This window comes from Falco cherrug, chromosome 5 (genome assembly GCF_023634085.1).
Source record: "Falco cherrug isolate bFalChe1 chromosome 5, bFalChe1.pri, whole genome shotgun sequence".
Classification (NCBI taxonomy): Eukaryota; Metazoa; Chordata; class Aves; order Falconiformes; family Falconidae; genus Falco; species Falco cherrug.
This window is the reverse complement of record NC_073701.1, coordinates 8262560-8288317: the sequence shown is the minus strand read 5'-3', so window position 1 is coordinate 8288317 and position 25758 is coordinate 8262560. Positions and strand designations below refer to the sequence as shown.

The 25758-nt window shown below is 46.0% G+C and overlaps 1 protein-coding gene across 3 annotated transcripts; it reads right to left on the bottom strand.

Annotated features, from left to right (window-relative positions):
- Window positions 1–15639: 15639 nt before the first annotated feature.
- Window positions 15640–25677, bottom strand: FOXM1 (forkhead box M1). Of its 3 annotated transcripts, none has more exons than XM_055711135.1 (9): window positions 25539–25677; window positions 23381–23977; window positions 22125–22273; window positions 21676–21906; window positions 21163–21291; window positions 20636–20683; window positions 19600–19678; window positions 17820–18001; window positions 15640–16701 (listed from the first exon to the last, which is right to left on the bottom strand). In XM_055711135.1, the coding sequence occupies exons 1-9, from the start codon at window positions 25660–25662 to the stop codon at window positions 15658–15660; spliced, it is 2583 nt and encodes an 860-aa protein (XP_055567110.1). In that variant the 5' UTR covers window positions 25663–25677; the 3' UTR covers window positions 15640–15657. The 3 variants fall into 3 exon arrangements, with proteins under 3 accessions (XP_055567110.1, XP_055567111.1, XP_055567112.1); XM_055711136.1 differs by having other exon boundaries at window positions 20636–20680; XM_055711137.1 differs by lacking the exon at window positions 20636–20683.
- Between the last annotated feature and the right edge of the window lie 81 nt (window positions 25678–25758).

The window sequence follows — 25758 nt, the reverse complement described above, 5'->3', positions numbered from 1 at the left end:
ACAGCGAGTTTGAAATGTTAGGAAGTAAATCCAATGGTCCATGTACAATGATGAGTCCAGTCAACCACTATGAGACCTCAGTGTGGCTGCAGAAACTGCAAAAAGTTGGCCTCAGTCCAAAGCAAACCATAGTGTTTACCTTTTACTCCCTGCTATTCATCACAGTGTTAGCATTTCTCTTGGGATCTTTGGTCTTCAAACATTAGAAAGGAGGCTGGTCAGCTTTAAAGTAATTCCAAAATTTAGAAGTTTAACCTTTTTGTTACCAGTATGCTAACTGCTTTACAAAAGGTATCATGGTTTCCACAGCACCAGCTTGCAGAACTAGATTTTGCAGAAATGGGAGTAGAAATATTTTCTAACTGCTTTACACTACAAGGCCAAACTCCAACATCATAATGCAGACAGAGTCCCATCAAGAGATCAGTAGAGCTGTTTTCAGCTGTCCTTGCCTCTCTGCAAAAGGAATTAAGATGAAAGTTTAAATAATGGATATTCCCAGGGAAGCTGTGTTCCCATGGTCTTGTTTTCTTGCCTCTGGGTTGTCATGATTCCTGATTTACACACAATTTTAACCTCTGGTGGCCTCACTGAGCATCCTCTGGGTCTTTTATCAAGTCTTTTAACCGTCCCCATAAACCAGTACTGAATCATGCACCTCTACTCTCACACGGGGCCTTCCTGCTGACCATGAGTACCTCAGCAGGGCAGCCTTGACAAGGCAGTTCTGCTTCTGCTGGCAGCAACGGCAGTGCCAATTTTCTTAAAGCCTCAGAAGAGATCTTAAAACCATAAAGCAGAACAGAACATCGTGGGACTAGACCCCCTACAGTTCCTGCCTTGAAATCTACGGGCAGAGTTGCACAATTTCTAATGAGATTGTCTCCCACCTTGGATGTGGATGTGGGCATGAGGAGGAGAGAGAACTCACAGCTCCTAGTCCCAGTTCCTCCTTGCATCTAACCACTCTTTATTATTTGTTCTTGCACCACATTTTGGCAAAGCCCAATCCAAAATCCTTTGCCTTGCAGCTCTGCTGGAGCCATTGTTTTGAGTGGTCCTCCTTTAGGGTCTGACCAGCTAATCCTGGCCCCTGACTCACAAAGTATTTCTCTCTTTGTGCCTCAAAGGGGAGAATTCTTCAAATATTGTTTAAAGCTTTCTCTCCTCCTTCATCCCTTCTGCTCCAAAGAGCAGGTCATGTAACTCTTTATATCCTGTGGTGTTTTAGTTCCCAGATCTGGCAAAAATCCCCTAGCATTCTGATGGAGGTGGAGTCAGTTAAGGTATTATCTTCTTCCTTCAGAGGCATGCTAGGTTCTAGGTCACTGTTTTTTTTCTATTCGGCTATTACTTTTTCCGTCCTGTTCTTCTTAAACAGAGCCCATTTACTAAGTAGGTTAGGTGCTTTCAGGTTTTTTGCAGAATGGACACTCTTAAAGGTTTTCTGATGGATAGCCAGACCACAGTGCAGCAAATTTAAGCTTATTCCCAGTAGCTATGCATTTCCCAGTCATCTTTTGTAGGCCCTGGAAAATAGCCTATGACCCACCAATGGCCTGTGTTAGAAAAATAAAACTGATTTAGATAAAAAAACATTCATACAGAATCCTATATACACTGAGAAATTACTTTCCTTCTTTGATCCAGTAGCATACAATAATCGTAACCCGTTATACCTTACTGTTCTCCACCCTTCATACAGAAATACTTCCAGGACGCGTGACAGTGCTATTCAGACGATGTAAGAACCACTCCACCTCCTCAAAAGATAAAAACCTTTCTCCCCGCTCTGGCTAGCAGCTTGGCCTTCTAGCTCAAGCAGTTACAGGTCTGTGAGAGCTCTGGGGAGCTGGAAAATATTCCAGCTTCTAACCACAAAGCCACAGCACTTTATCTGTGTTTGTGGCTGTTGACCCCTGCCGTGTCTGAGAAACGCTGAAGAATTCAGAACTAGTGCCCTTATTTCTGAGGAAAGGCACTGAAAAATGGCATTTCCCTGTAGTCAGTTTGCCCAGCCAAGAAGCAGGAGAGGGTCGATATTCCAGCCAGCTATTCTTTTGTTGAAGAAATTAATGAACAGTACCCAGAGCAGTGAAAGGGAGGAATAGACTCCTTCGCTGAAAGGAGCAACTCCCAGGTTAAAGAACATGAGACAAAGTAAAAGATGTTATCTCCCTCTGCCGGGAGCGTTAGGGAGTATCCCAGCTGTTTGAGGAGATGCTCTGGTGAAGGCTTTCACTGATTTGACTTTGAATTTCAGAAGCTGAGGTTCTTTCATCACAGATTTTCCTGGTATCTCACTTGTGGGAAGCCTTACCTAACCTAATAATTCCTCTTTAAAATATTCTCCTGCTACTTTTGCAACTTCTAAAGCTTGTTCTTCCCTTCTCAGAGAATTCTCTTCAGCTTTGAATTTTTCTCTCAGCAATTTGGAAACTATTATTTTGTCCTCTTATAGGGCCAACACAATGCAGGTGGGAGCATGGATTGTAGATAAAGAGCTTTACATCTCTTCTGTGTCAACCTGGGCTGTTACAGAGCTCAGCAATAGCCTGCATATAATGTAACCAGCCCAGAGGTTGTTTCTACATTACACCAGTTTCCAAGGCACTGCCTCAGCTTGGTAGAGCGAGCTTCAAGTGCCTGTAAAAGTGCCCCTGGATGCAGCAACTATGCCAAGGCCAGGAGACTGCTTGTGGTGGCCCAGTGCAGGATCACTATGAGACGACTTTCTGCTCATCTTGCATTCTCACAGCCTATGCACGGTCTGTGGATGCACAGATGGCGCAGAGGAGGCATGAGAGAGGACAAACCTTACTCAGACGAACTGTGCATGCTTCTCTCTCCCCTTCCATCTCTGAAAAATATGATTTGGGGAAAAAAAAAAAAAAAAGCTTCCTCTGCTTTGAATTCCCTCTAGTTTGTCTATGTGGATAATAAAATATCTCCCTATTCTTCAAATAATAAGTACCAGGTTACAGTATGTATATCTGTCAATATGCCTGGCAAGTTTCCTTGAGATAAATGTCATCTCAGATGTATGCAACATTTTAGCTCAGCTGCTGGACAGCAAAGTGTGTCTTGCCAGTAAGGTCAGTCAGAAAGTAGAATAGTTTGCTTAATTAGGTAATTTAGGGTCAAGTCTTTGTAGTCATCTGCCATATGGGCTAGATTTATGAAAACACTGTGGCAAACTTGTAATGATGTTGTCCAAGATGAATTCCTTCTGCTGTCTAGATATTGCTTGTAGTGATTTGTGTCTTGCCTGTATTGATTTCACTGCTCGAGCAAAGCTGCACACAAAGGCACCTTTTCTGTCTGTCTGGAATGGTCAGCATTGCCACAGAACTGCAGCTGGTCACGCAGCAGGCAAGACAAAATTCACCCTTCTATTACATGGCTGCACGAATTACACTAGATGACTTTGTTTTCACTTTGTCTTTGTTTTCACAAGTGGAAAGAATACCCACTTTTCTTACAGAGTGCTAATGTATATATTAGCAAAGGCAACTCTCTTACTCATACCAGAGCTTCTCTGCTCATGAAGATGTTTAAATACAGAATAATTTCCAGTAGGAATATGCTTACCCATAGAATTATGCAAGAGCTTTAGATGAAGGATAGTTGTGTATTTAAGGCCAACAGCACAGTACTTGGAAATATGCAGTCTCAGAGATGTCTCCTGGCTGTGTCTCTGGGTAGTTACTTTCATTTCACTGTCCCTCCACTTCCTATTCATAGGGAGAAGAGTATTTCCATTATCCACTTCGCTTGAGGCTAAGAATGCACTAAAACGGGCTTTCTTTTTTTTTTTTTAAGTCTCTGTATCCTGCCGTAATAATAATGAAAATTTTACACCATTAAGACTCCTTTCAGAGGATGTCCTCAAAGCTGAATACTCAAACAGTAAACCGAAGCTCTGTTAGAGTTGCCTCAAAAAGCTTGATTTGGTATGTATAACTGTGGGCTTACTACTAAAAGCACTTACAGAGTCTTAGCAAGGTGCTTTGAGTGGCTGTCTATGGACTTCTGTCAAAACTTTTTATTTTTTCATGTAAAACAACAGCAGCAGAAGCAAAACAATAACACCACCATCTATTGTGCCTAGCTAGCAGTAGAACCAGAGAAGATCTTGTTTTGCTCAAAATAAAACCCAGATGTAGTCCTCAGAAAATAAAGAATCTCTCCATTGGCTGTTCTTGCCTTCAATGTCCTTTCTTTTGGGGACAGGTTTTACTTTTAGAGTCCTCCAACAGATGCTGAGGAAAACTTTTCTATCAGCACTTGCTAGGTGTACTGTGATGTTTCCTGTCATGTTTGTAAATGGCTTGCTTCGTATCTTAAAGCAACTGACATCAGTCAAATTCTTCGTCAGTCAGCAGTGTAACTTGCTGCAATTAACTATCTTCACTTTAACCAGGTGTATTTGTCAGTCTACACACTCTAAGCCCTGTATATTTGTGCCTGTAGCATGTTTCTGGCTGCTGCAATGTGATGCTCTGGGAGCAACTCGACTGGAGCAGTTTTAATGTTGCAGGGCTACTCAGATGCTCACACTCAGTTTCGGGGGAGTCAGCCACTCTGAAGGGTGTTGCAGCCCACCAGTCTTGTTCAGGCAGACTTTTATTTAGAAACAGAGCAATTCAAGCTCCAGTGCTCTCTGGCTAAACTTTAAAGATATGCTGCGGTTGTGGCTGGTTCTCCAGAAACACCAGCTCAGTCTTACTTAGTGACTAAGTTCAGCACCTTCTCCACATTGTGTTTTCTGTTTGTTGGCAGGTGCAAGGCACTGGGCTCACCCTGTGTAAAACAGTCAAACCCAGGCCCTGAAAACTGTGTTTCACATCTCTCATGCTTTTCTGCAGTACCTGATCATTTTGCCCCAGCCTTAAACCTGAGAACTGATGAATCTGTGATTGTGATGGTCCTTACCCAACTTTCTCCTGTTCTTTTATTCTCTCAAACAGCCTCAAGTTGTGCCAGGGGAGGTTTTCATTGAATATTAGGAAAAAAGTCTTTCCTGAAAGAGTTATCAAGTATTGGAAAAGGCTGACCAAGGAAGTAGTTGAATCATTATCCCTGGAGGTATTTAAAAGATGTGTAGACATAGCACTTAAGGACATGGTTTAGTGGTGGACTTGCAGTGTTAGTTTTATGAGTGGTCTTGATGATCTTAAAGGTCTTTTCCAACCTAAATGATTCTATGTCTCCATTTGGCTCTTTGAGTCACCTTCTCATCAAGGTCTTCCTTCCTATTGTCAGCTCCATGAAGCCCAGTAGAAGTCCCCAAGGCACAAGAGAGCTCATGTTCCCATGCTTGGCTGCTGGCCGTGGTGAAGGGCAAGTTCAGAAAGAAATCTCCATACGCTCCAGCATGTCTGTGCTGGAGCACACTCTGTACTGAACAAATCTCTTCTCAAGGTTTAGTTGCCAACCATGCGTCTGCTAAGGATGTGAAATAAATTTTTTAAAGACTGTTTGTAACAGCCAAAAATTGGAAAATTTTCATTCAGCTCATAAAAAAAAGAATAGATCAAAGCCGAGAAGGACGCTCTGACAAACTCCCTCCACAGCAGGGAGGCCCTAGGTCTTTTTTTTGCTATAATATGTGGGGTTTCACCTGAGCAGAACGTTCTTGTGCTGTCATTTACAGAAGCAATTGGGCTGTTTGAGCTGAATTCCCTGTGTTCCCTGCCCCTTCACTCCGCAGTAGAACAAGTGTAACTCTACCTGAGGCTGATATTTGGTGTGGATATTTCCTGCTCAGACAGGTCAGGATTTTATGATGGAACCACCAGCACAGCAGTACCGCTAGTACAGAAGCAGCTTTATGTACACAGTGCACATACAGTGACAGGAAGACCGGGATGTGTTATCACCCCAAGGATTTGATGGATAACAACGATGGTTTAACAAAGTAATTTTATTTTAAATTATACATAATGGGTTCCTTTGGTTTCTTAGCCTTTGGGCTGCATCCATATACTGTATCACCCAGCCATTCTTTGCATTCTTGACAGCCAGGCCTTGGCATGACTTAAATGACAACTGAGATTATGTCATGATCTTCTGACTCTAGCAATGAAGATTTTGATAAAGACATCAAAAAAATCAAAACTGAGATTCAGCTATGGGAAAGGGCAAAACAGCTCTTATAATTGTGGTGTGCCAGTCCCATGGGTATGCACAGTGGAATGCAGGCCGTCAGGCAGTGTTTAGCTACGGAGTGGAGCTCCTGAGATCAGAGCATTCTGTGGCATTGATGTCACTATTTGCAAACACTTGTAAAAGTATATTGATGCTGAAAGCACCTTCAGTGATCCCACAAGTTGCAAGCAATGCACTTTATGGTATCAGTTCTGCAATCCTAACCTTTCTCCCCCTGCTATCATTGGATGTTAAATACATCAAACGCTGGTAATTGTCCAAAAATTTAAAGCTACATTGTGATTTGAATTCATAAAGGAATGACAAGTGTCCCAAGTGGCCTGTGAAGCAGAAAAAGAGAGTGATTAAGACGTGTAAAACATGGGAGGAGGGGCTGAGAGGCAGTGGGTGAAGGTCTACAAAGGGCAAGCATATGTGCTCCAGAATTATCTAGTGCGTGCGATGGGAGTTTGGAGGCTTGGGATGATCCCAGTCTGCGTGTAAAGACTTGGGGTTGTGGAGGGAAGTGTAAAGACACTTTTTGACTTTGGGAGAAAAGTTGTGGAGAGACAATTTCCAACAGAAACTTTGTAAACATGAAAGCCCTATTCAGAGGCCTGGCAGGACTACTGACACCTGACACGTGGCGCACCATGGTTTTTCCCAGCATTCAAGCCCTGACCTGTAACGTGGCCCCTGTCAAGAGAGGAAGAAATGGAGAAGACAGGTGTGCATATGGAGCAAAGATGAAACGGTGTGGTCATGGGGAACCCAAGAAAGAGAGAACTGAGAGTGTCTAAACGGAGAGACAGCAGTAGCACAGGTCACATATGGTCACTTCCAGCCTACAAGAGTAGTCCTCGGAGGAGGATGGAGTTCTTGACGACCAATATTCTTATTAAAGTTTCATGTGTGGTTGACCTGACAATGCCCAAAGCAATTCCTCCTCTAGTTACATCTCTGTGTGTAACAACAGCTATGCAGGCAAAACTTTAACTGCCCCAAAGAAAAGCTTTTCTAAAGCGAAGCTTAAAGTGGAAAATGCATGTTGATAACTCAGGACAGATTATACTGCAAGAGTCACATAACTAAACCTAAGTTGAGTGTTTCAGGGCTTAACAATATACCTGCATTATCTAGAATAGAAATTGCAGCTGGAATTTCATACTGCTCCATGATCCAAAAGAACTTTGTGCACAGGCAAACATGTAATCTCAGAATTCAGAACAAAAAAAAAAAGGTAGGTGATCTAAACATGTTACTCCATGAGAAAAGCAAAGCTGAGATGGAAAGTTCTGGCCTGTTGTATAATGATATTATCCAAAACTTTACCTTTATTAGACTTCACACACAAATACATAAAATGTGAAAGAATACAGTACACCAGAAAGGATATCATATTGGTAGTGGAAAAAAAAGTATTCTATAGAAAATAGCAATATTAAGAGATTCCTCTGAAGTCCAGGGAAGATGAAGGGGTTTTGTCCTGTTGGAAAACTGGCCTGTCCATTTTTAAGAGTTCTGATTCTAATGAGCTGGTCACTTGTTCGTAACCACAAATGAGTATAACAAAACTTGCCTTCTACAAGTTACATTACTAAATAACCAAAGTCCCTACTGGCAGCAACCTCCTATCCATCCATGAGAAGGTAGCAGAGACCAACAGCAGGGAACATTAGCCACCTACGTCTGACTGTAGTTGAGCAATCATTTGTGCCTAGTGTTTTGCTTGACTTCCTTAAATAATGTCATTAAATATTTCTGGTTTTAAATAGGGTACATAAAAAAAAAAAAAAAAGAAAGAAAAAGGAAACAAACGTGGAGGATAAATAATTCTGATGATTTATCTTCTAAGCAACCAGTTTGCCAGTGGGCTTTATATAATGACTTCCCACAGATTTTGAGGTGTGGAATAGAATCTGCTTTGCACAATCTTTTGCCTGTATTGATAAACTGTGTATCAGGGTATTTATCATCTCTATTTTTCCAAGAAAAGTTGTAACTGAAACTCAAGGACAAATGTGTCATTTCAACTGCGACAGCAATTCAGATGAATGGCCTTTACATTCTAGAACTCTGCTGGTATCAAAGTAAGCAACCAGTCCGAGATGAGTAGTGAAGCACGATACTTTCTTCTTAATCTCAGGCAGCTAACACTCTTATAGCCTGAATATCCTTCCATCCAGTTGCAGCTCACCTCTGCTGGAAAAACGGGAGGGGGGAGGGAGGCTATTCCTGTTCAGGAACAAGCTCACATTTTTTAAGCCTCTCATTTCCCTCTCTGAATCCATAACGGACTTTAAAGAGAAAATCAATTATTTTACTAAAAAAAAGGAATTTCCACCTTTATTGAGAGTTAGACTGCCTTGTGGTAGAAATGAGAGCCTGACACCCTCCCAAGGAGGTTGCTGGGTTGTAAAACAAAGTGCCTTTCCTCCATACGGGGAAGTGCTGGAGTTCTTCCTCCACCAGCCAAGCTGCAAAAGCAAAAAGGTGGCAATCACCTTTACTCACCTCGTGTCAGGGGATATCCAGTCCTTTTCAGTTGACAGAATGGAGTAGGAGGAACAACACTCAACTACTGAAGGAGAATTACCTTCTCCTTTGCATCTGTCGCACTTCTTGCCAGGAATAGAGCAGAATTTTCTGAGCATCCACAGCACCTGCTGGCTCCCTGTAGGTTCGTGTCCCAAATCCCTTGAAAATTGTGACTTTGTGTTTTATTTTACTGGCTAGAAGGTGTTAAACAGCCTGCTCTGTTGTCAGAACTCCAGGACAGCCTTGGGATACTCCTGCACATTACGCAGAGAAGACCTGGGGGGTGCTACACAAAGGGTGTGAAGAACTGTGCCTACCTGCTCTTGAGCTACGACAGGTTTATGAGAAGACAAGAAGTGTAGATCTGTTCTTACTTGAGGAGGATGGACGGAGGCATCCACCATCTTACGAGATCACACCTCTACAATATAATCCAAATACTGAGCCTGCAGAGGGACGGGTGATACCTGTTCTCTGGTCTCTTTTCTCCCTCTGCGTACACCTCCTCTGTCCTGAGCCTACTTCGTTGCTCTGCTCTCAAACCTAACAACTCTTCAGTTCTTTGCTGGGTTAGAACTCCCTATGCTGCACACACCTTTTGTGTCCTGTGGAATGCCAGCTTGACACTGTCCTGACACCCCTATCCCAAATGCCTGAAGTAAGATCTTTATTCACAAAGCCTTAACTGTGTTTTTCCCTTTCTTCTTTAAAAAATAGTTCTTCCCTCCTGCTATTACTGTCATGTGGCAGTCAAACCTTTTACCTGGTTACAGCCATAAATCTCTTGTGAGAGACGCTCTTTGACAGCACTGTCAGACTGCTTCATTGCTGTCACCTGCTGAGCAAGCGTGACTTGCTATTTCCCATCTTATTCCCAAGCCAGACTGAAGCTTCAAGTGAGCGCCCCAGATCAACAATAAGGATGGAGATACATGGTGGAGCCACTGCAGCGAGGAGATCAGAATTCTTTTGGTGGGGCTGGTTGTAAGCCCTGTCCCTCCACCTGCTCACAAGCAGGAGAAGGGGATGCAGTCACGTGCAGGAGAAGGAGATGGTCCTGTGCAATTTCCAGAGAACCTCTGATTTCAAAATGCACAGTTACTCACTGAAAAGGGTTGCAGAGGGAGGCACTAGCGAAAAGCATGGCTTTTTCTTATGGAAATGCTGCTGCTGTTGTAGTGTTGCCCAAGAGCTGTGCTGTTGTAAAGCAGAGGCATGGCAGGAGCATGTCTTTTCCGGCGGAGGTTATCAATATATTTATTATTGGACAATGCTGTTGTGTTTACGTGTTCTGTCTGTGCCAAGAGCTAGGACGGACACACACCTATGATACAATCACTGAAATGCTTCCATCTGTCTGAGTCCCATGTATACAGTGCCTCATACCCCCTAAAACCTCAATATATGCTCTACTCCTATACAGGGTGTTGTTGCTGGGACTTATTGCAGTGCCCTGTTGTCTTCTGGTTGGTGTCCGGTGTGGTCTCCCAGCACTTTTTCACCAGCTGCTGACAGAAGGCAACTCCTCTTCCTCAAGGTAAGACTCAGTGCTGTCCCTTGATAATAGGGATGAGGACTGTGTCAAGACCAGCCCCAGCAGTCCTTCAGTGCAGGTTCAGCTGGGCTGAGCTGAACACAGGGTGATTGCAGGCTGGTTCTTGCTGTTTGGAGGCTGTATCTGTCCAAAGGGAATGACAGTTCAGAGCGTTCTGTTCTCGGACATGTGTACTTCTCTTTCTTTCACTCGGTTAATTTCTGTAGCACAGAGGCTGACAGCAATATCGGTGCTCAGCTCTGAGAGCTGAATGTGTGTTTTTGCATAATGGAGAGGATGATGGGCTTGTGCTCAAAAAGTTCTCTACCACACATACAACGTGACTGCAGAAGAATTCTGTCCTGCTCATTCGACTCCCTGCTCTGCCCATGTACCTCAAGTTCAGTAATTGGCTCCCCATGGTCCAAAATAATACTTTTGGGGTTTTTTCTTACACAGCATTTTACTTCCACCTGGCAGCTCCATCATCTTGTTGTTCAAGGCTTTGGTCCATGACAAACATAATACTCCTACCCTGCAGCCCCGCACCCACTGTTCCCACCATGGCCTCACTGCATACGCCTCTAGCACTTGCCCAGAAGTACAAAGTGCTTGGGTTCCAGCTGTCTTACTTGTCTGACTCTTCACTCCTGAGGAATGACACCCCTGAACAGCCCAGTTGTTCAAATACAGGATACCTAAGCAACGATCATCAGCAACAAACCACCAGTTTAATGTGACATCCTCCAAACAGCTGCTTTGCTGAGCAATTAGAAGCGCAGCTTCCCACTTCTCTGCTTCATGCCATGCTAATCTGCCTTCCAACGCCTGGTCCCGTTTAATCTTGCGGATCTTCTGTGTGCTAGGCCCAGGCTATTAAGAGCAAGCATCCTTTGCCCTTTGTGACAACAGAGATGTGAAACTTCTCACTGCTAAAGATGCAAATACCCAAGACTTCCAGACCTGAACAACTCTTTATAGTGGTTTATGTGCTGCAACAACTCATTCCCATAAATAGTGACAAGTAAATACCAGCAGGGAAAGAATGGACGAGAAGCTAAGACTTAAAATTTTCAACAAGCTGGCTGCAGTCACTCAGATGCTGGTGTGATGGCTTTAGAGCTTTTTGTACAACTTAGGATGAAATCAAGGAAAGGATCTGGGCAGACTGTCGGGCACTTACAGATGGAGAGAAATGAAGTCGTCTTCCTGAGGGCTGTGATGAAATCCTCACCGAGTAGACTTGGAATTAGATTGGGCAAAACTCTGGGAAATCTGCTGTGGGAACAGTAGGTAGGGCTGCTTAATGGGATTGTTTCTGTTGTTCCCCCCACCTTTTTTAATGTAACTGCCCTCTAGCAGGGCTCCCACTGGAATATTTAGCAGGAGGGGAGACTAATCTTCGGCACAACTATGTTCAAAATATATGAGGTGGCCATCAAAGCACCTCAGCTGACAGGGACAGCAAGGGATTACTCACCTGGAATTGACAGCATCCCATCATCCCAAGGACAAGAACATTTAATAATTTACTGGAGACGTGATCCTTAGCTGGCTCTTGGATGTCAACTGTGTGCACACACCCTCTGAGGAGCAAGAAGCGAGGCGAAAGGGAGATAGGGTATCTTGAGAAACCCAAGTAGAGTGTTGACAGCTGCGTAACTTGTACTAGCAGAAAGCGTGCCAGAAACCACAAAGTGGGCCTCTTCTGCAGCCTCATGACCACGATCTTACCTCCTGTCTGCATCTCTTCTTCCCCCTGAGCCTAGATCTAGGTTTACAGCTTTCCCCTCCGCTCTCCTCCCTGAAGACGGATGTGCTCTGTAGCCTTGATGGGTTTTCACAGCAGTCTGTTATGATTTCCTGATCAGAAAATTATTTCAATCCAGGCTGGACAACATGAAGTCCTTACTAGATGACATTAGCAAAGAAGGAATCAAGACCTCCTGCCCTCACAGGCAGTATTGACAAATCAATCCTAAACAAAATACACTTAAAAGGCTGCTAGCACCCAACAGTTCTTAGTCCTAAAGCTTTCTGAAGTCCTTTCTTATTTCTTGTTTAGAGGCAAGGAAACCCTGAGACTCAATCAGAAGTGATGGAACTTCTAATCACTGACAAAAATATTCTGGTCCAAAATTCACATGGTAGCTTAGTAAAATATTTTTCACTGTTGGCCTCAAGCTGAGCAGTCATTTGTGCTGGGCAGACAGAAATGCAGATCAAGGTCCAATATTCCTCCCCAGAAAAACTGAAATAATAATCATCAACACAAAGTGCTTGAAACATCTTCTGAGGGCAAATAACCTCTAACAAGCACACAAGAGAACTGTGGTTCTGAAAACCACACACATCTAAATCTGGTTTCTTTATAGGGGAAGGCAGGAAACCAGATTTTTGAGTGAGACTTGTTTTGCATTTACAAAATACAGAAACTAGTCTGCTGGTGGTGTTCTGATGTTTTAGACTAAGTTAGCATGTTTCTGACTTGTAAAGACAATACTCAGCTGTGTTCCCACAGAACCTTTATTGAGTACGTAGATACACGAACCATCGTTTGTCTGTAAGCAGAAGAATCAGGTCTTTTCCATGACAATTTCCTCTTTTTGACATGAGTTATAAAGAATTGGGATGAGTTATCCTATTGCACCAAGAGAAACACACCTTGGGATTCCAGAGGTCTTTTCAGTGGAAATATCAGAATATGCTTTATAGGTTCTTTTTTACATTTTCAATTGATGATTGTAATGAGGGTAGCTTTAACCATCTTACTGCAACAGTGACTTTACCTAGTCCTCTAGGTACATAATAGGACGCTGGAACCAGAAGAGCTATATAGCTTGATCCAAGCTCTTCCCCATTCCAGCCTGGGAAAAGGAAGCCAAACCAAGACTTTATGCTGCAATGCAGATAATCTGTTTTAGTTTGACTTGAGTCACAGCGAGGTGATTTTTCAGATCTTTGACCCAGCAACCTTCAGAACAGCCTAGACCAATGTGTTTCTGAAGTCACAGAATAATAATTTAAAAAAAAAAGTATTGTGGGCTTTCACCTAGAGTAGAATAATATAGGAGATGTGGAACACAAGGACAACACTCCAAGTGAAACTCTTTACCAGCCCAAACGATCCCATAACCCTACAAGAATAAAATTATTATTATTATTATAATTAAGGGCTAATTTAAGGAATGTACAGTATTTACAGCCATTGAAACTACACAGAAGTTACTAAGTAATAGGAGAACAAAGTGAAAGGAAATAAGGACGGAGCTGGGAGAAGGTTCCCAGGCTCTTTCCTGTTGTCCATAACTGAGGGGTGCATCCATTTCCTCCGATACCTTGAGCAGCAAATGCTGTTCAGGCCCAACTAGATGTTCCCTCGACAGCCTCTCTCCGGGGACTCTCATCACTAGCACAAGGTAAGAGAGGTTCTATCTTGCTCCACATAAAGTCTATTGCAGCTTATAAAGGGAGCTTAAAGCAGCCAATGGGCCCGTCTCCCAGCTTAGCAGGAGTCAACAATGCCCTCTGTTCCCCTGGACGTGGGAATTAGTCAAAAGCAGACAGTCGTCTTAGACTATGTGAACGGATCTCAGAAAAGCAGAGTGCAGAGAGGTGATGAGGAAGGCCAAGGTCTATATGGAATTACGTGTGGTGAGGGAGGTCAAGGACAAGAAAGGCTTCTTCAAGTACATCAGCAGGAAAAGGATGACTAGGGAAAATGTGCACTTGTTGCTGAATGAGGTGGGTGCCCTGGTGGTGAAGGACATAGGGACTGCAAAGTTACTGAATGCCTTCTTTGCTTCCATCTTCACTGCCAAGGCTGGCTCGCCAGTTTCCCAGACCCTGGAGGCAAGAGAGAAAGTCTGGGAAAAGGAAGATTTTCCCTTGGTTCTGGAGGACCACATTAGACATCATGTAAGCAAACCTGACACCCACAAATCCGTGGGCCCCGATGGGATGCATCCCCGAGTGCTGCGGGACCTGGCAGACGTTATTGCCAAACCACTCTCCATCACCTTTCAAAGGTCATGGAGAACAGGAGAGGTGCCCGAGTACTGAAGGAAAGTCAGAGTCTCTCCAGTCTTCAAAAACGGCAAGGAGGACTCAGGACTACAGGACGCTCAGCCTTACCTCCATCCCTGGAAATGTGATGGGACAGCTCATCCTGAAAGTCAGCAAGGAGAAATCAGGCCTAACCAACCAGATGGCCTTCTATGATGGAGTGACTGGCTGGGTAGATGAGGAGAGAGCAGTGGATGTTGTATACCATGACCTCAGCGAGGCTTCTGACACTGTCTCCCGTAACACCCCCACAGGTAAGCGCAGGCAGCGTGGGGTAGATGGGCAGACAGTGAGGTGGGCTGAGAACTGGCTGAATGGCAGAGCTCAGAGGGTTGTGATCAACAGCGCAGTCTGGCTGGGGGCCGGCAACTACTGGTGTTCCCCAGGGGTCAGTACTGGGTCCAGTCCTGTTCAACTTCTTCATCAGTGTCCTGGATGAAGGGACTGGGCGCACCCTCAGCAAGTTTGCAGATGATGCCAAGCTGGGAGGAGTGGCTGACACACCAGGAGGCTGCGCTGCCTTCAGTGAGACCTGGGCAGGCTGGAGGGCTGGGCACAGAGGAACCTGATGAAGCTCAACAGAGGTCCTGCCCCTGGGGGGGGAACAACCCCACGCACCAGGACAGGCTGGGGCTGGCCTGCTGGGGAGCGGCTCTGCTGAGAAGGACCTGGGAGTCCTGGTGGGCAGCAAGTTGCCCATGGCCCAGCAGTGTGTGCTGGTGGCCAGGGAGGGCAATGGGATCCCAGGGTGCGTTAGGAGGAACGTGGCCAGCAGGTCAGGGCAGGTGATCCTGCCCCTCTGCTCTGCCCTGGTGAGGCTGCATCTGGAGTGCTGTGTCCAGCGCTGGGCTCCCCAGTTCGAGAGAGACAGGGAACTACTGGAGAGGGTCCAGCGGAGGGCTACAAAGCTGACTTAGGGGACTGGAACATCTCCCTTGGGAGGAAAGGCTGAGAGAGCTGGGCCTGTTCAGCCTGGCAAAGAGATGACAGAGGGGATCTTCCCAATGTCTACAAATGCCTCAAGTGCAAGTATCGAGAGGATGGGACCAGCCTCCTTTCAGTGGAGCCCAGTGACAGAATAAGGGTAACGGGCACAAACTGTAACACGAGAAGTTCCACCTGAATATGAGGAAGAACTTCTTTACATTGAGGGTGACAGAGCACTGGAACTGGCTGCCCAGAGAGGTTGTGGAATCTCTTTCTCTGGAGATGTTCAAAACCCACCTGGATGCGACCCTCTGCAATCTGCTTTAGGTGAACCTGCTTTAGCAGGGGTTTGAACGAGATGATCTCCAGAGGTCCCTTCCAACCCCAACCATTCTGTGACTCTGTAATATCAGAAACAGGCCAAATTAAATTATCAGGCCAGTTTACTTCAGTTCAGGTATAAGCTGAGACCAACTAATGTCTGTTCCTAAGTTTGCATCCTCAAGACCAGGAAAGCTGATATCTAGAAGGATTTTGCTCAGACTGTCATTCATAGTGTCCAAGATAAGGCCCTCCATGAGTGACCGGTTTTCAGTAAAGCCAGAGGCTGGCAGTTCAACAGATGATTGCTTAGTAGACTCACAAATTAAAGCTGGAGAGCTCATGAGGGGGGCATGTGTCACGTCACTGGATTCTGTATTGAGCAGTTCCCGAGGTGACTCAGAAAAGAGATTTTTAAGGGGCGTGCTATTAAAACCCAGCAAGTCCTGGTTCTCCTGGAGAGGCGAGAACGGCAGCTGAAGGGTTCTCACTGGGCTGAAGTCCAGCTCTTGACTTCCCCTGGGTAAGGATGCAGACTTCCAGGGGTCAAGGCCCCCCAGTGGGGAGGCAGTAGCTGCTGAGGCTTTGCTGGGTGTGGAAGAAACTGGCAATTTGGTGAATGTCTCCTTGACAGGTGTTTTAAAGGGCCCTTCTTCCCCCTGCGAGAAGCTGAGCTGTGACACGTTCTCAAGAGGATGGCTTTCCTGCAGGAAGGGGTGGTCTACCCCTAACCGGAAAGGGTCAAAGCCATTGTTTTCTGGCAAAACAAGGACAGGCTCTTCTGAGCAAGGCAGTGCTAGGCGTTGTTTCCTTCTGGATCTGCCCATTTCCCGCCTCTTTATAACTAATGTGTCAGAAACACCCTTAGATGGTGACTTCAGCATGGTGAATTGTTTTTTCTCCTTTGTGGATGAGACTGGAAGGAACAAGCCTGACTCTTCCTTTACTGTTAGGGCTGAGGCAGATGGGGACAGCCAGTCATCCAGTTGAGAGCCTTCTTCCTCCTTTATACAGATGCTCCCAGGGAAAGAAGCTGATTCCTCACCAGGCTGGGAGCTGCTCTCTTTTAGGGAATGGGTTGAGGAAAATAAGCCTTCATCACATTGACTCTCCTCCTTGACAGCAGCCACGGGTAAAGAGGATGACTCTTCTGTAGAGAGTGACATCTACAAAAAACCACAATATGATTTGCAGTCAGTAAGCAAGGATCTAACCCACTCAAAATCCAAATGATAGTGGAAGGAAGAAAGAAAGACTGACACCTAAGGATAGCAGCACAGGTAAGAGGAGGATCTTCAGAAAGCAGTAACTGTAACAACAGGTAGAGATTGATCTCTGTGTGAAGCTGATATGAAGAAGCCTACAGGTGACATGAGAAGGATTTTAGCTAAGTGACTGGAAGTCATGCCCTTCAGAGCACTTCTGCTACGAGGAGCTTCTAGTTCAGGCACGAGAGCTGAGTATTTCTCAGCTCAGAAAAGCATAACCCCTTTGATTCCTCCTTACACTATCAACAGTGGAATAACAAAAATAAATGAGGACAGATTTCCCAGAAACCAAGGAAAAAGAAAAGAAAAAACCCCAAGGTTATCAAAAGAAAAAGAGCAGAGAGCAAAGACAAGTCATAGCAGGAGAGAGCATAAAGCAGCAGGCATGCACAGGGAAACGGGATTATAGTGTAGACAGGATGGAAGAAGTTAAGGCTTTACAACGTGTAAGCATCCAAGAGCAATCAGCAAGATGCCAAGACAAAGACTGTTTAATAGCTGTTTTGCTTGAGCTCAGAATGACTGGGAGCTTCACAGAATTAGCAAACAGCATACTGAAAACCTCTGGGAAGAGACTACATGCAAATAAATGCTCTTTCAGAAAAAGTTCCCTATGTTATGTGTCTCTTCAGAGCTATCAAATCCCTGCATGTTTTAGGGGCAGGACAAAGCCATTTCTCCCATTCTTCTTTCTTCCCAACCAAGCAGCAGAGAAAAATTGTCTTGATCAATCCATAGTGCCCCTTCCTCTAGTGAGTTATAGTCACATCCTTACAGCAAGTCAACAGCAGGTAATATTTGCCCTAGAGACAGAAAAGGACAGCAAGGATTGTCACAGGCTAGTTCCTTAATGTGAGCTTAGTTTCAGAACACCTAGTAAAGATGCACAAAGGAACCACCTGAAGAACAAGATCCATAGAAATCAAGAGCTATAGAAAACAACCCACCCACCCAAAGGCGTCACCCCCACCTCCCAAAAATCAAACAAAATAACACTCAGAAAACAAGAAACTAACCTTTGGAGCAATGCGCACACGCTTGTTGCTCCAAGAAGTCTCCGAGTTGCTGAGTGATGATCCCTGTGCCATGGACAGAGGAACCTTCATAGAAGGCTGCAAGACAAGAGGCTGACTCAAAGGAAACTGGATTGGAACCAGGTAGGAGTTGATGCGAGGAAGCAAAGGCTTCATCTTTCGGCCTGGAAGGGAAAAGAATAGACACATTAGCCTCTTGCCCTTCCTCTACTACTTCTTGAAACTCAGGCATCTAACAGGAAGTCCTTCTCAATATCCCAAAATAAACATCCAACCAGACACAGGCTTACCTGCCTTCTCTGCTAATTTTGAGGATACAAATCCCAAGCCAGAGGGCCTGATCAGTGGCTGTTTTGTCTACCTTGACCTCAGTGAGGCTTCTGACACTGTCTCCCGTAACACCCCCACAGGTAAGCGCAGGCAGCGTGGGGTAGATGGGCAGACAGTGAGGTGGGCTGAGAACTGGCTGAATGGCAGAGCTCAGAGGGTTGTGATCAACAGTGCAGTCTGGCTGGGGGCCGGCAGCTACTGGTGTTCCCCAGGGGTCAGTACTGGGTCCAGTCCTGTTCAACTTCTTCATCAGTGTCCTGGATGAAGGGACTGGGCGCACCCTCAGCAAGTTTGCAGATGATGCCAAGCTGGGAGGAGTGGCTGACACACCAGGAGGCTGCGCTGCCTTCAGTGAGACCTGGGCAGGCTGGAGGGCTGGGCACAGAGGAACCTGATGAAGCTCAACAGAGGTCCTGCCCCTGGGGGGGGAACAACCCCACGCACCAGGACAGGCTGGGGCTGGCCTGCTGGGGGGCGGCTCTGCAGAGAAGGACCTGGGAGTCCTGGTGGGCAGCAAGTTGCCCATGGCCCAGCAGTGTGTGCTGGTGGCCAGGGAGGGCAATGGGATCCCAGGGTGCGTTAGGAGGAACGTGGCCAGCAGGTCAGGGCAGGTGATCCTGCCCCTCTGCTCTGCCCTGGTGAGGCTGCATCTGGAGTGCTGTGTCCAGCGCTGGGCTCCCCAGTTCGAGAGAGACAGGGAACTACTGGAGAGGGTCCAGCGGAGGGCTACAAAGCTGACTTAGGGGACTGGAACATCTCCCTTGGGAGGAAAGGCTGAGAGAGCTGGGCCTGTTCAGCCTGGCAAAGAGATGACAGAGGGGATCTTCCCAATGTCTACAAATGCCTCAAGTGCAAGTATCGAGAGGATGGGACCAGCCTCCTTTCAGTGGAGCCCAGTGACAGAATAAGGGTAACGGGCACTAACTGAAACACGAGAAGTTCCACCTGAATATGAGGAAGAACTTCTTTACCTTGAGGGTGACAGAGCACTGGAACTGGCTGCCCAGAGAGGTTGTGGAGTCTCTTTCTCTGGAGACATTTACTCTGGAGACCCACCTGGATGCGACCCTCTGCAATCTGCTCTAGGTGAACCTGCTTTAGCAGGGAGTTGAACTAGATGATCTCCAGTGGTCCCTTCCAACCCCAACCATTCTGTGATGGACAAGAAAAATAGTTCTTCATACAGATCCTAGCCCTCAAGTTGGGGCAAGCACTGCTCTCATTCCACTTGAGTACCCATCCACTCTGTCTCTGCATCACATTCTCTTTCAGACATAGCAATACTACCTTCAGCTCCAAACCTGACTGTAGGGAGCCTAAAAGCTAGCAAACCTGGATAAGAATTTCCATTTTTAATCCTAAGGGAATCTGGGAGAGTGCCCCAAATTTATGGGGCTGATTCTTTTTGGCCTAGGCTCATGTAGACACTCACGTGAATTCTGGGGTTCAGTTTTGCTGCTGCTGTTGCTTCCCATGTTCTTCTGGGCATCTGGAAGATGTCTCTTTTGCTGCTGTAGTCATTGTGAAATAAGAAAGAGAAGGAGAAAAGAAGGAGTTTTAAACAGAAGAATCCATCTTTATTCTGCTGCCTCATTCAGAACTGTGCAAACAGAATCCTGTGCTGCACTAATAGAGAGAGCAGCTGTTAACACCCAGCGCTATGCTGGTTCTAGGTCTGTGCCGCTTGCTGTTTTGCAGCCATGCCATCTCAAAGCCAGCTGCCAACCAAAAGTTATGTAGAAAAAAGAGATGGCATGACAGAGCTGCTCTGGCTGTGGGTTCTACTGCAAAAGTGACCTGGTTTTGGTGTCCTTAGTGCCCAAGGAAAGGTGAATAGGACAGCTTTATTGTATATTGGATCTCTATGCAAACCGTAGACCAGATAGATATTCAAGTGCAATAGCAGAAGCAACAGAGGAATCAGAAGTCTAAGCAGATGGAAAGAAGGCCAGGGCTGTAGCTGTGACAGAAAAGTGTTTGACTGGTTGCTTGCAAATCTGTCATTGTTAAAACTGCTGAACACAAGACAGACAGCAAACAGGTTCATCCTTCCGAGACTCACAATGCAGCTGAGTTCCAAAATGAAAAAGCAACAGAGAGATCCTATTTTTTTCTGAATCTGAGCCCCAGAACAGATTGGGACTGCTGCCATGGAGATGAGGATTTTACCAGAAATCTCTGTCTGGGCTTGTTTTCTGAAGCCTGTTGGTGCCCATTGCAGCCTACTTCAGCAGCAGACTTCTAGTTGCTCAAAGCTGTACAGCTCTACCAGCTAGAGAGAGATCGTATCACCTGAAGGCAGTTAACCTTTGGCTCGGTTCCTTTCCCCAAAAAGGGTGTGCGTGGAGCTGTATGACTAGGTGCAGCAGTGACCCAGTCCTCCCCTCCCCGAGCCTCTTGTCTTTTCCTTCAGTCACTGGCAAGAGCAGAATGGAAGCCCAAGCCCCAAGCTGGAGGGTAAGTCTTACTGATTCAGAGTGCTCAGGCGATGTTGGTGACCCCAAGTCCAGTGGCTGCTGGCAGCAAGGCATTGAGAGGGAGAAAAATAAGATGAAGTTATCAACCAATGGGGGGAACAAATGGGACATCTTAAAAACTCCCATAATGTGAGCAAACAAGAGTCAATCTGCCCGCCCACTGCAGAAAACAGAGAAGAGTCTAAATACACCTATACCAGACAAAAGCTTTGTTTCTCCCAGAGAATGGTACTTAGCTGCAACAGGGGCATTCCGTCCTACGACTGTCTAATCAAACAGCATAGGAATTCCTAGTTGACTTCAGTGGAAAGCTTCTCACTAGGAATTTGAATCAGGCTCATGGAAAGAAGTTGCACAAGCTCACTATTACATTTGGCACACCACCTGAAGGATAAATGCATCCCACAGAAGCTCCAGTTTATATGCACAGACACAGTACCTTTTCTTTCAAGCATCTGGCTAGCGTGGCATTTTCAAACTGGATAGTCTGTCCCATTTTCTTTGCATGAGACACTCACCTTAAATACCTGGTCCAATGTTAGGCAACGGTTTGCACCAGGGTGTAGAGTCCAGAATGAGATTTTACCATTAGCAGATGTCTCACGGACAAACATATCATGAAGGGACAGGTTGTGCCGAATGGAGTTCTGGGGAGAAAGGAGCAAGGAGGAGGTTGAAAAGCAGTTGTTTTGTTATCAGCACAGCAAGGCCTACCTCAGATGTGACTGCCCTGGCAGAGGGATTACATTCCAATGTGTAGATAACATGGACCTTCATATTCACTGCATACCCAGCCAACCCTGTCATCATTTTCTTAATCTATTTACTCTTGAGCTCCCTACTCTTACTCCAGTGATCAAACATCCCACCATCTTGCCTAAGGGAACAGGGAACATTTGGAATGAGAGTGTATTTGAGGTGGGGTGTTTAATTTCCACCTTGCTCTGCAGGCTGGGGAACGACTTTATGTTTGCATCCAGAAGGCTTATATCACCCTGTGGCCCACAGCAACTTACAGGCCCACTTGTTACCTTCCAGCCTGGCTTAGCCACATGTTTAAAATATGGGAAATGATCCTCAATCCAGGTATAGATGTCCTTCAGAGTCATACGCTTCTTCTCAGTGCTGTTGATGGCAAACTGGATCATGGCCATGTAGGAGTAAGGAGGTCGTTGGGATACTGAATCCTGCCATGAAGAAGCGGCGGCAGCAGTAGGAATTGCAGCAGCAGGAATTGCAGCAGCAGGAGCATCTTCTTCAGTCTGAGAAACAGAAGGAATGATACACGAGTGATCACAAAGCTGACAAGAAGGGCCATAGAACATCCCTGGATCCCCAGGTTCTGCTATTCAAATGAGTAAAGGTCAAAGTCGGGCTACTTAGAGATGATGATGCCTAGTTCTAGCAAGTCTTCTGATCCATATGGATTACTTCCCTATCAAAAGTTTTAGCACATGCTCTGTTGTCTTCTCCTACTTACCTTGATTCTTTCCTGCAGAGGCATCTGGTTCTCTTTCTCCATGTCTTGCTTCACAGAACAGGGACTTAGCCCATCAGATCTCATCTTCCCCAGCCACTGGATGTTAGTGAGACTATTGTCCAACACTGAGCTCATTGTCTCGCCACTGCCTGTTGGGATAACAAGCCCATAGCTCCGCTTACTCACAAGTACCCCTCTTTCCCCTTTATCTCAAGTGCCAAAAGGAAGGCACTAGTCACACTTCTAAAAGAGGTATCCCTGCCTCAAGACAGGCACAAGGTGCTATTGCAATGCTAATGTTTCTTGTGGAAGGAATTGAACCTTGAATTCCTGATTTCATGTGAATCTGTCCAATTTCTGAAAAGAGCAGCAGCCTTAAAAGCATTCAAACCAGACATTGCTCTCAATGAAAACAAGACAATATTGATCCAGTACTTCAAGAATTCAAGTATTTTTAGTAAAAGGATGGATCTAGTATGCAGAGACCAAGGAAGGTGGTACAAACTTCAGCTGAAAGACCTAGTATAAGACCCAAGTCAGAAGCTCAGATATCTCCAGGTTTTTGAACTGCAGCAGTGAAAACTAACACAGTTTTGTTATTTCTGGTGAGGCTGGTTGTAGCAATGCAGCTATTGCAGCTGTCTATGGGTTCCTGTCAGATAGTACAAGATAAGATCTATTACAGCCCAAAAACTACATAGCCGTTCTAAGTTGCAAATACAAATTTGACTGAGCAGTGCTTCAAAGTAAAATCCATCCTACTTAACATTTATTCAGCAGCTTCATGAGACGGCCAAGTAGGAAATAAACTTGTCACTTAGTTATTAAAGGATGGGAATCATCTCTTTTTCAAAACTCCAGGCAGGTGTGTTTTGCCACTGACTATGTTAGTCTTGAATCCAGCCATCACTCTTTTGCTAAATAAAAATAAGTCTTTTGTTCTTCCAGGTTTGATTTCCTCAAGCCAGCCCTTCTTTTTTCCTAGCACTAAAGTTATGCTTTGCTGTATACCTTTATATGCCATGTCTTCCACCAAAAATATATCCACTAAGATCTGTCAGATTCGCAACATACGCATAACAATGCAAGTTATTAGAATCAAATCCATAGCTAGCTTGTAATTAATGAAATAGTTTTCATTACTACGTACTGAGATCCAAGCACTACACTCATTGGCCCACTTCACATCTCTTTGTCTATCTGTCAGGGGGGGAAAAAATGGAAAAAAGGAAGAAAAAAAAGTAAACATTACATACTGTTGCTCTCCTGTTCCTGTGCAACTGCAGAATCAGCTCCTGAATGCTGGAGCGTTATCCCTCCTGCAAGACCAGGGGTGTCTGTAACATTCTTCTGTCTTTCTTGATCATCTGTAGCCTTGGTTGCTGCACTGGGTTTCTTCTCTGATGGGAGATGTTGGGATGGTGTTGGACCTGTTGAACGGGACGTGCCCCCACTGCTGATGAGAATGAACTTGTTGGGCCCATTGTTGCCACATTCTTTTCCTTTTGCTGTTAGTGCTTCTATGATGCTCTGGATATCAGCGTTTGTAGGGATGGCCACCACTTGTGTGTTGGGCATGGTAGGATGGTCAATTATCTTTATTCCTGCTGGGAATTTCTGCAGACCACAGTCCATTTTGTCTCTGGGTTGGCTGTTGTGATGGTCCTCCTGGCTGTGCTCCTGCTTAGGAGTCTTTTCATCTTGACCACTGTTCTCATTTCTTGCTGAAGTACTGGATGCATCCTTCTGTGGGAGGGCCAGTTTCCGTCTTTTGAGAATTAAGGGCCTGCGAGGGCTGGTCCTCATTATTGATCTATACATCCACGCTCCATTGAAAGGGACAATAACAAATCCTGCAAAACAAAAGATACAACATAAGAATGCAGAGGGCAGAACAGCCAGGGAAGGTGCAGCAAATCACCACAGGCCTCCCACAGAGCTCACATTCTTGCTTGTTGCAAAGCTAGAAACAAGGAAGGAAAATAAAAAATTAAAGCATTTAATAAAACTGATGCAGCCACTGGAGAATAGTACTGTATCTCCTTTATCCACACCTTGTGTAAGCTGGACAGGACCAATATTTGCAGAGTAGATAATTTGCATCACAAGCTGGGAGCCACAGACTGCATAATAATGATGAAAACATGTATATGTGCTTTACAGAAAGGAAGACTAAGACTTAGATGTAAAGTAACTTGACCAGTATCACCCAGCAAGCTGGAGGGAAAAGAAGCTAGAACATAGAAATAGCAGTCCTGATTCTTTTATCTCATTCCTGTAACCAGCAGATCACACAACCTGAGAGAAAAGGGAGTTTAGCAGATGGTTTAAGACCTGGCAAGCAGAGATTGCCCTGAACACTTCAAAGACACACTATAAATGTACCAGAAGTTACGCACTTTAAAATAAATGTGAAGTAAATGCTTTAGTCATTCCTCCTGAGCATTTGTCAAGAGCCAGATAAATTTGTCATTGGGCAGCGTACAATTTAAACGGCAGATTTTTAGACAACAGACAATTTAAAGCAGAAAGCAGAGGAGATGAAATTCAGACATACTGCTTTCAGGGTAAGATGCAGTGTGCCCCTTCTGAGAATACCACTTACAAATATCATGCCATTCAAGAATTCAGCAGAGGCTATCACTTGCAGCAAACTACACGCAGAACAAGAATACACAAATTGTACTTATTGCTTATCATTAGGGATGGCAGACAGAATAGAAACAAATTAAAAAAAAAAAAAAAAAAAAAGGCCTTTTGCATCGGTAGACTTGACTGGGCCAGCTACTAAGCAAGAAGATTCTCAGTAGGAATCACCTCCATAGATACAAATCAGAAAGAGTGCAGCAGATAAACCCGGAGTTGATGCCCTGGGTGCAGGGAGCAGGCTGCCCTGCGCTCAGGATCAGCCCCGTAGCTGGAAGCCAGCAACGGGAACATCCAGCAGCACCCAGGGACTGCAGCACCCAGGCACACACGTGGCCCTTTGCCATCTGCTCCCCTCCCTTAGGGGGATCCCTGTAAGCTTAGGGGGATCCCCGTACAACGGCACGGGTCGCCTTCAGCCGGCTCCCACAGGCCGCACTCCCCGCGGGAGCAGCCGCTTCCTCAGGCCTCCAGCCGCTGCCCCCAGCCCAGGCGCAGCGCTGCGTGCGCAGGGCACCGGAGGTGGCGGTGGTGGGGCGGGGGTGGGGGTGCGCTAAAGGCCTCCTGGCTCCTTCACCCGCTCCAACCCCGGCCCTGCCGCCTCGCCCCGGTGCTCCCCAGGCCCCCCGCCCCGGCCCGGGCCTAGACCTCTCTCTCTCCCAGCTGCACTGCGCTCTCAGCGCGGCCCCTGCCGCTGCCCCCTGCGGGGAGGCACCGGGTACAGGGAGGCTGCGGCGGGGCCGGGGCCGGGTGCGGATGGCGACTCACCACCTCCCCGGCCAGGCGGGGGTACGGGGCGGGGGCGGCAACTCGGGCGCTTCCGGGCTCCGCCGCCGCTGGCCGGAGCGGTCGGTTCCCGGTTTGAATTTGGCGCCCGGCGACTCGTTGGCATCACGTGCCGGCTGGGGCCAATGAGCGGGGGCGGGGCGGGCCGGGGCGGGCCAATCGGCGGCGGCGGCGGGGGATAGGGATGTGCCGGCGGGCGGCG

Bases quoted from the DNA above. Each gene is read 5' to 3' on its own strand.
- FOXM1 (XM_055711135.1), bottom strand. From the start codon at position 25,662: ATGCCAACGAGTCGCCGGGCGCCAAATTCAAACCGGGAACCGACCGCT. The intron at 21,292-21,675 runs GTAACAAGTGGG...CTTTCTCCCCAG, and splicing joins TGGCTAAGCCAGGCTGGAAG to AACTCCATTCGGCACAACCT. The intron at 16,702-17,819 runs GTTAGTTTCTTG...GGTTTTTTGTAG, and splicing joins GTGTGCGCATTGCTCCAAAG to ATGTCACTCTCTACAGAAGA.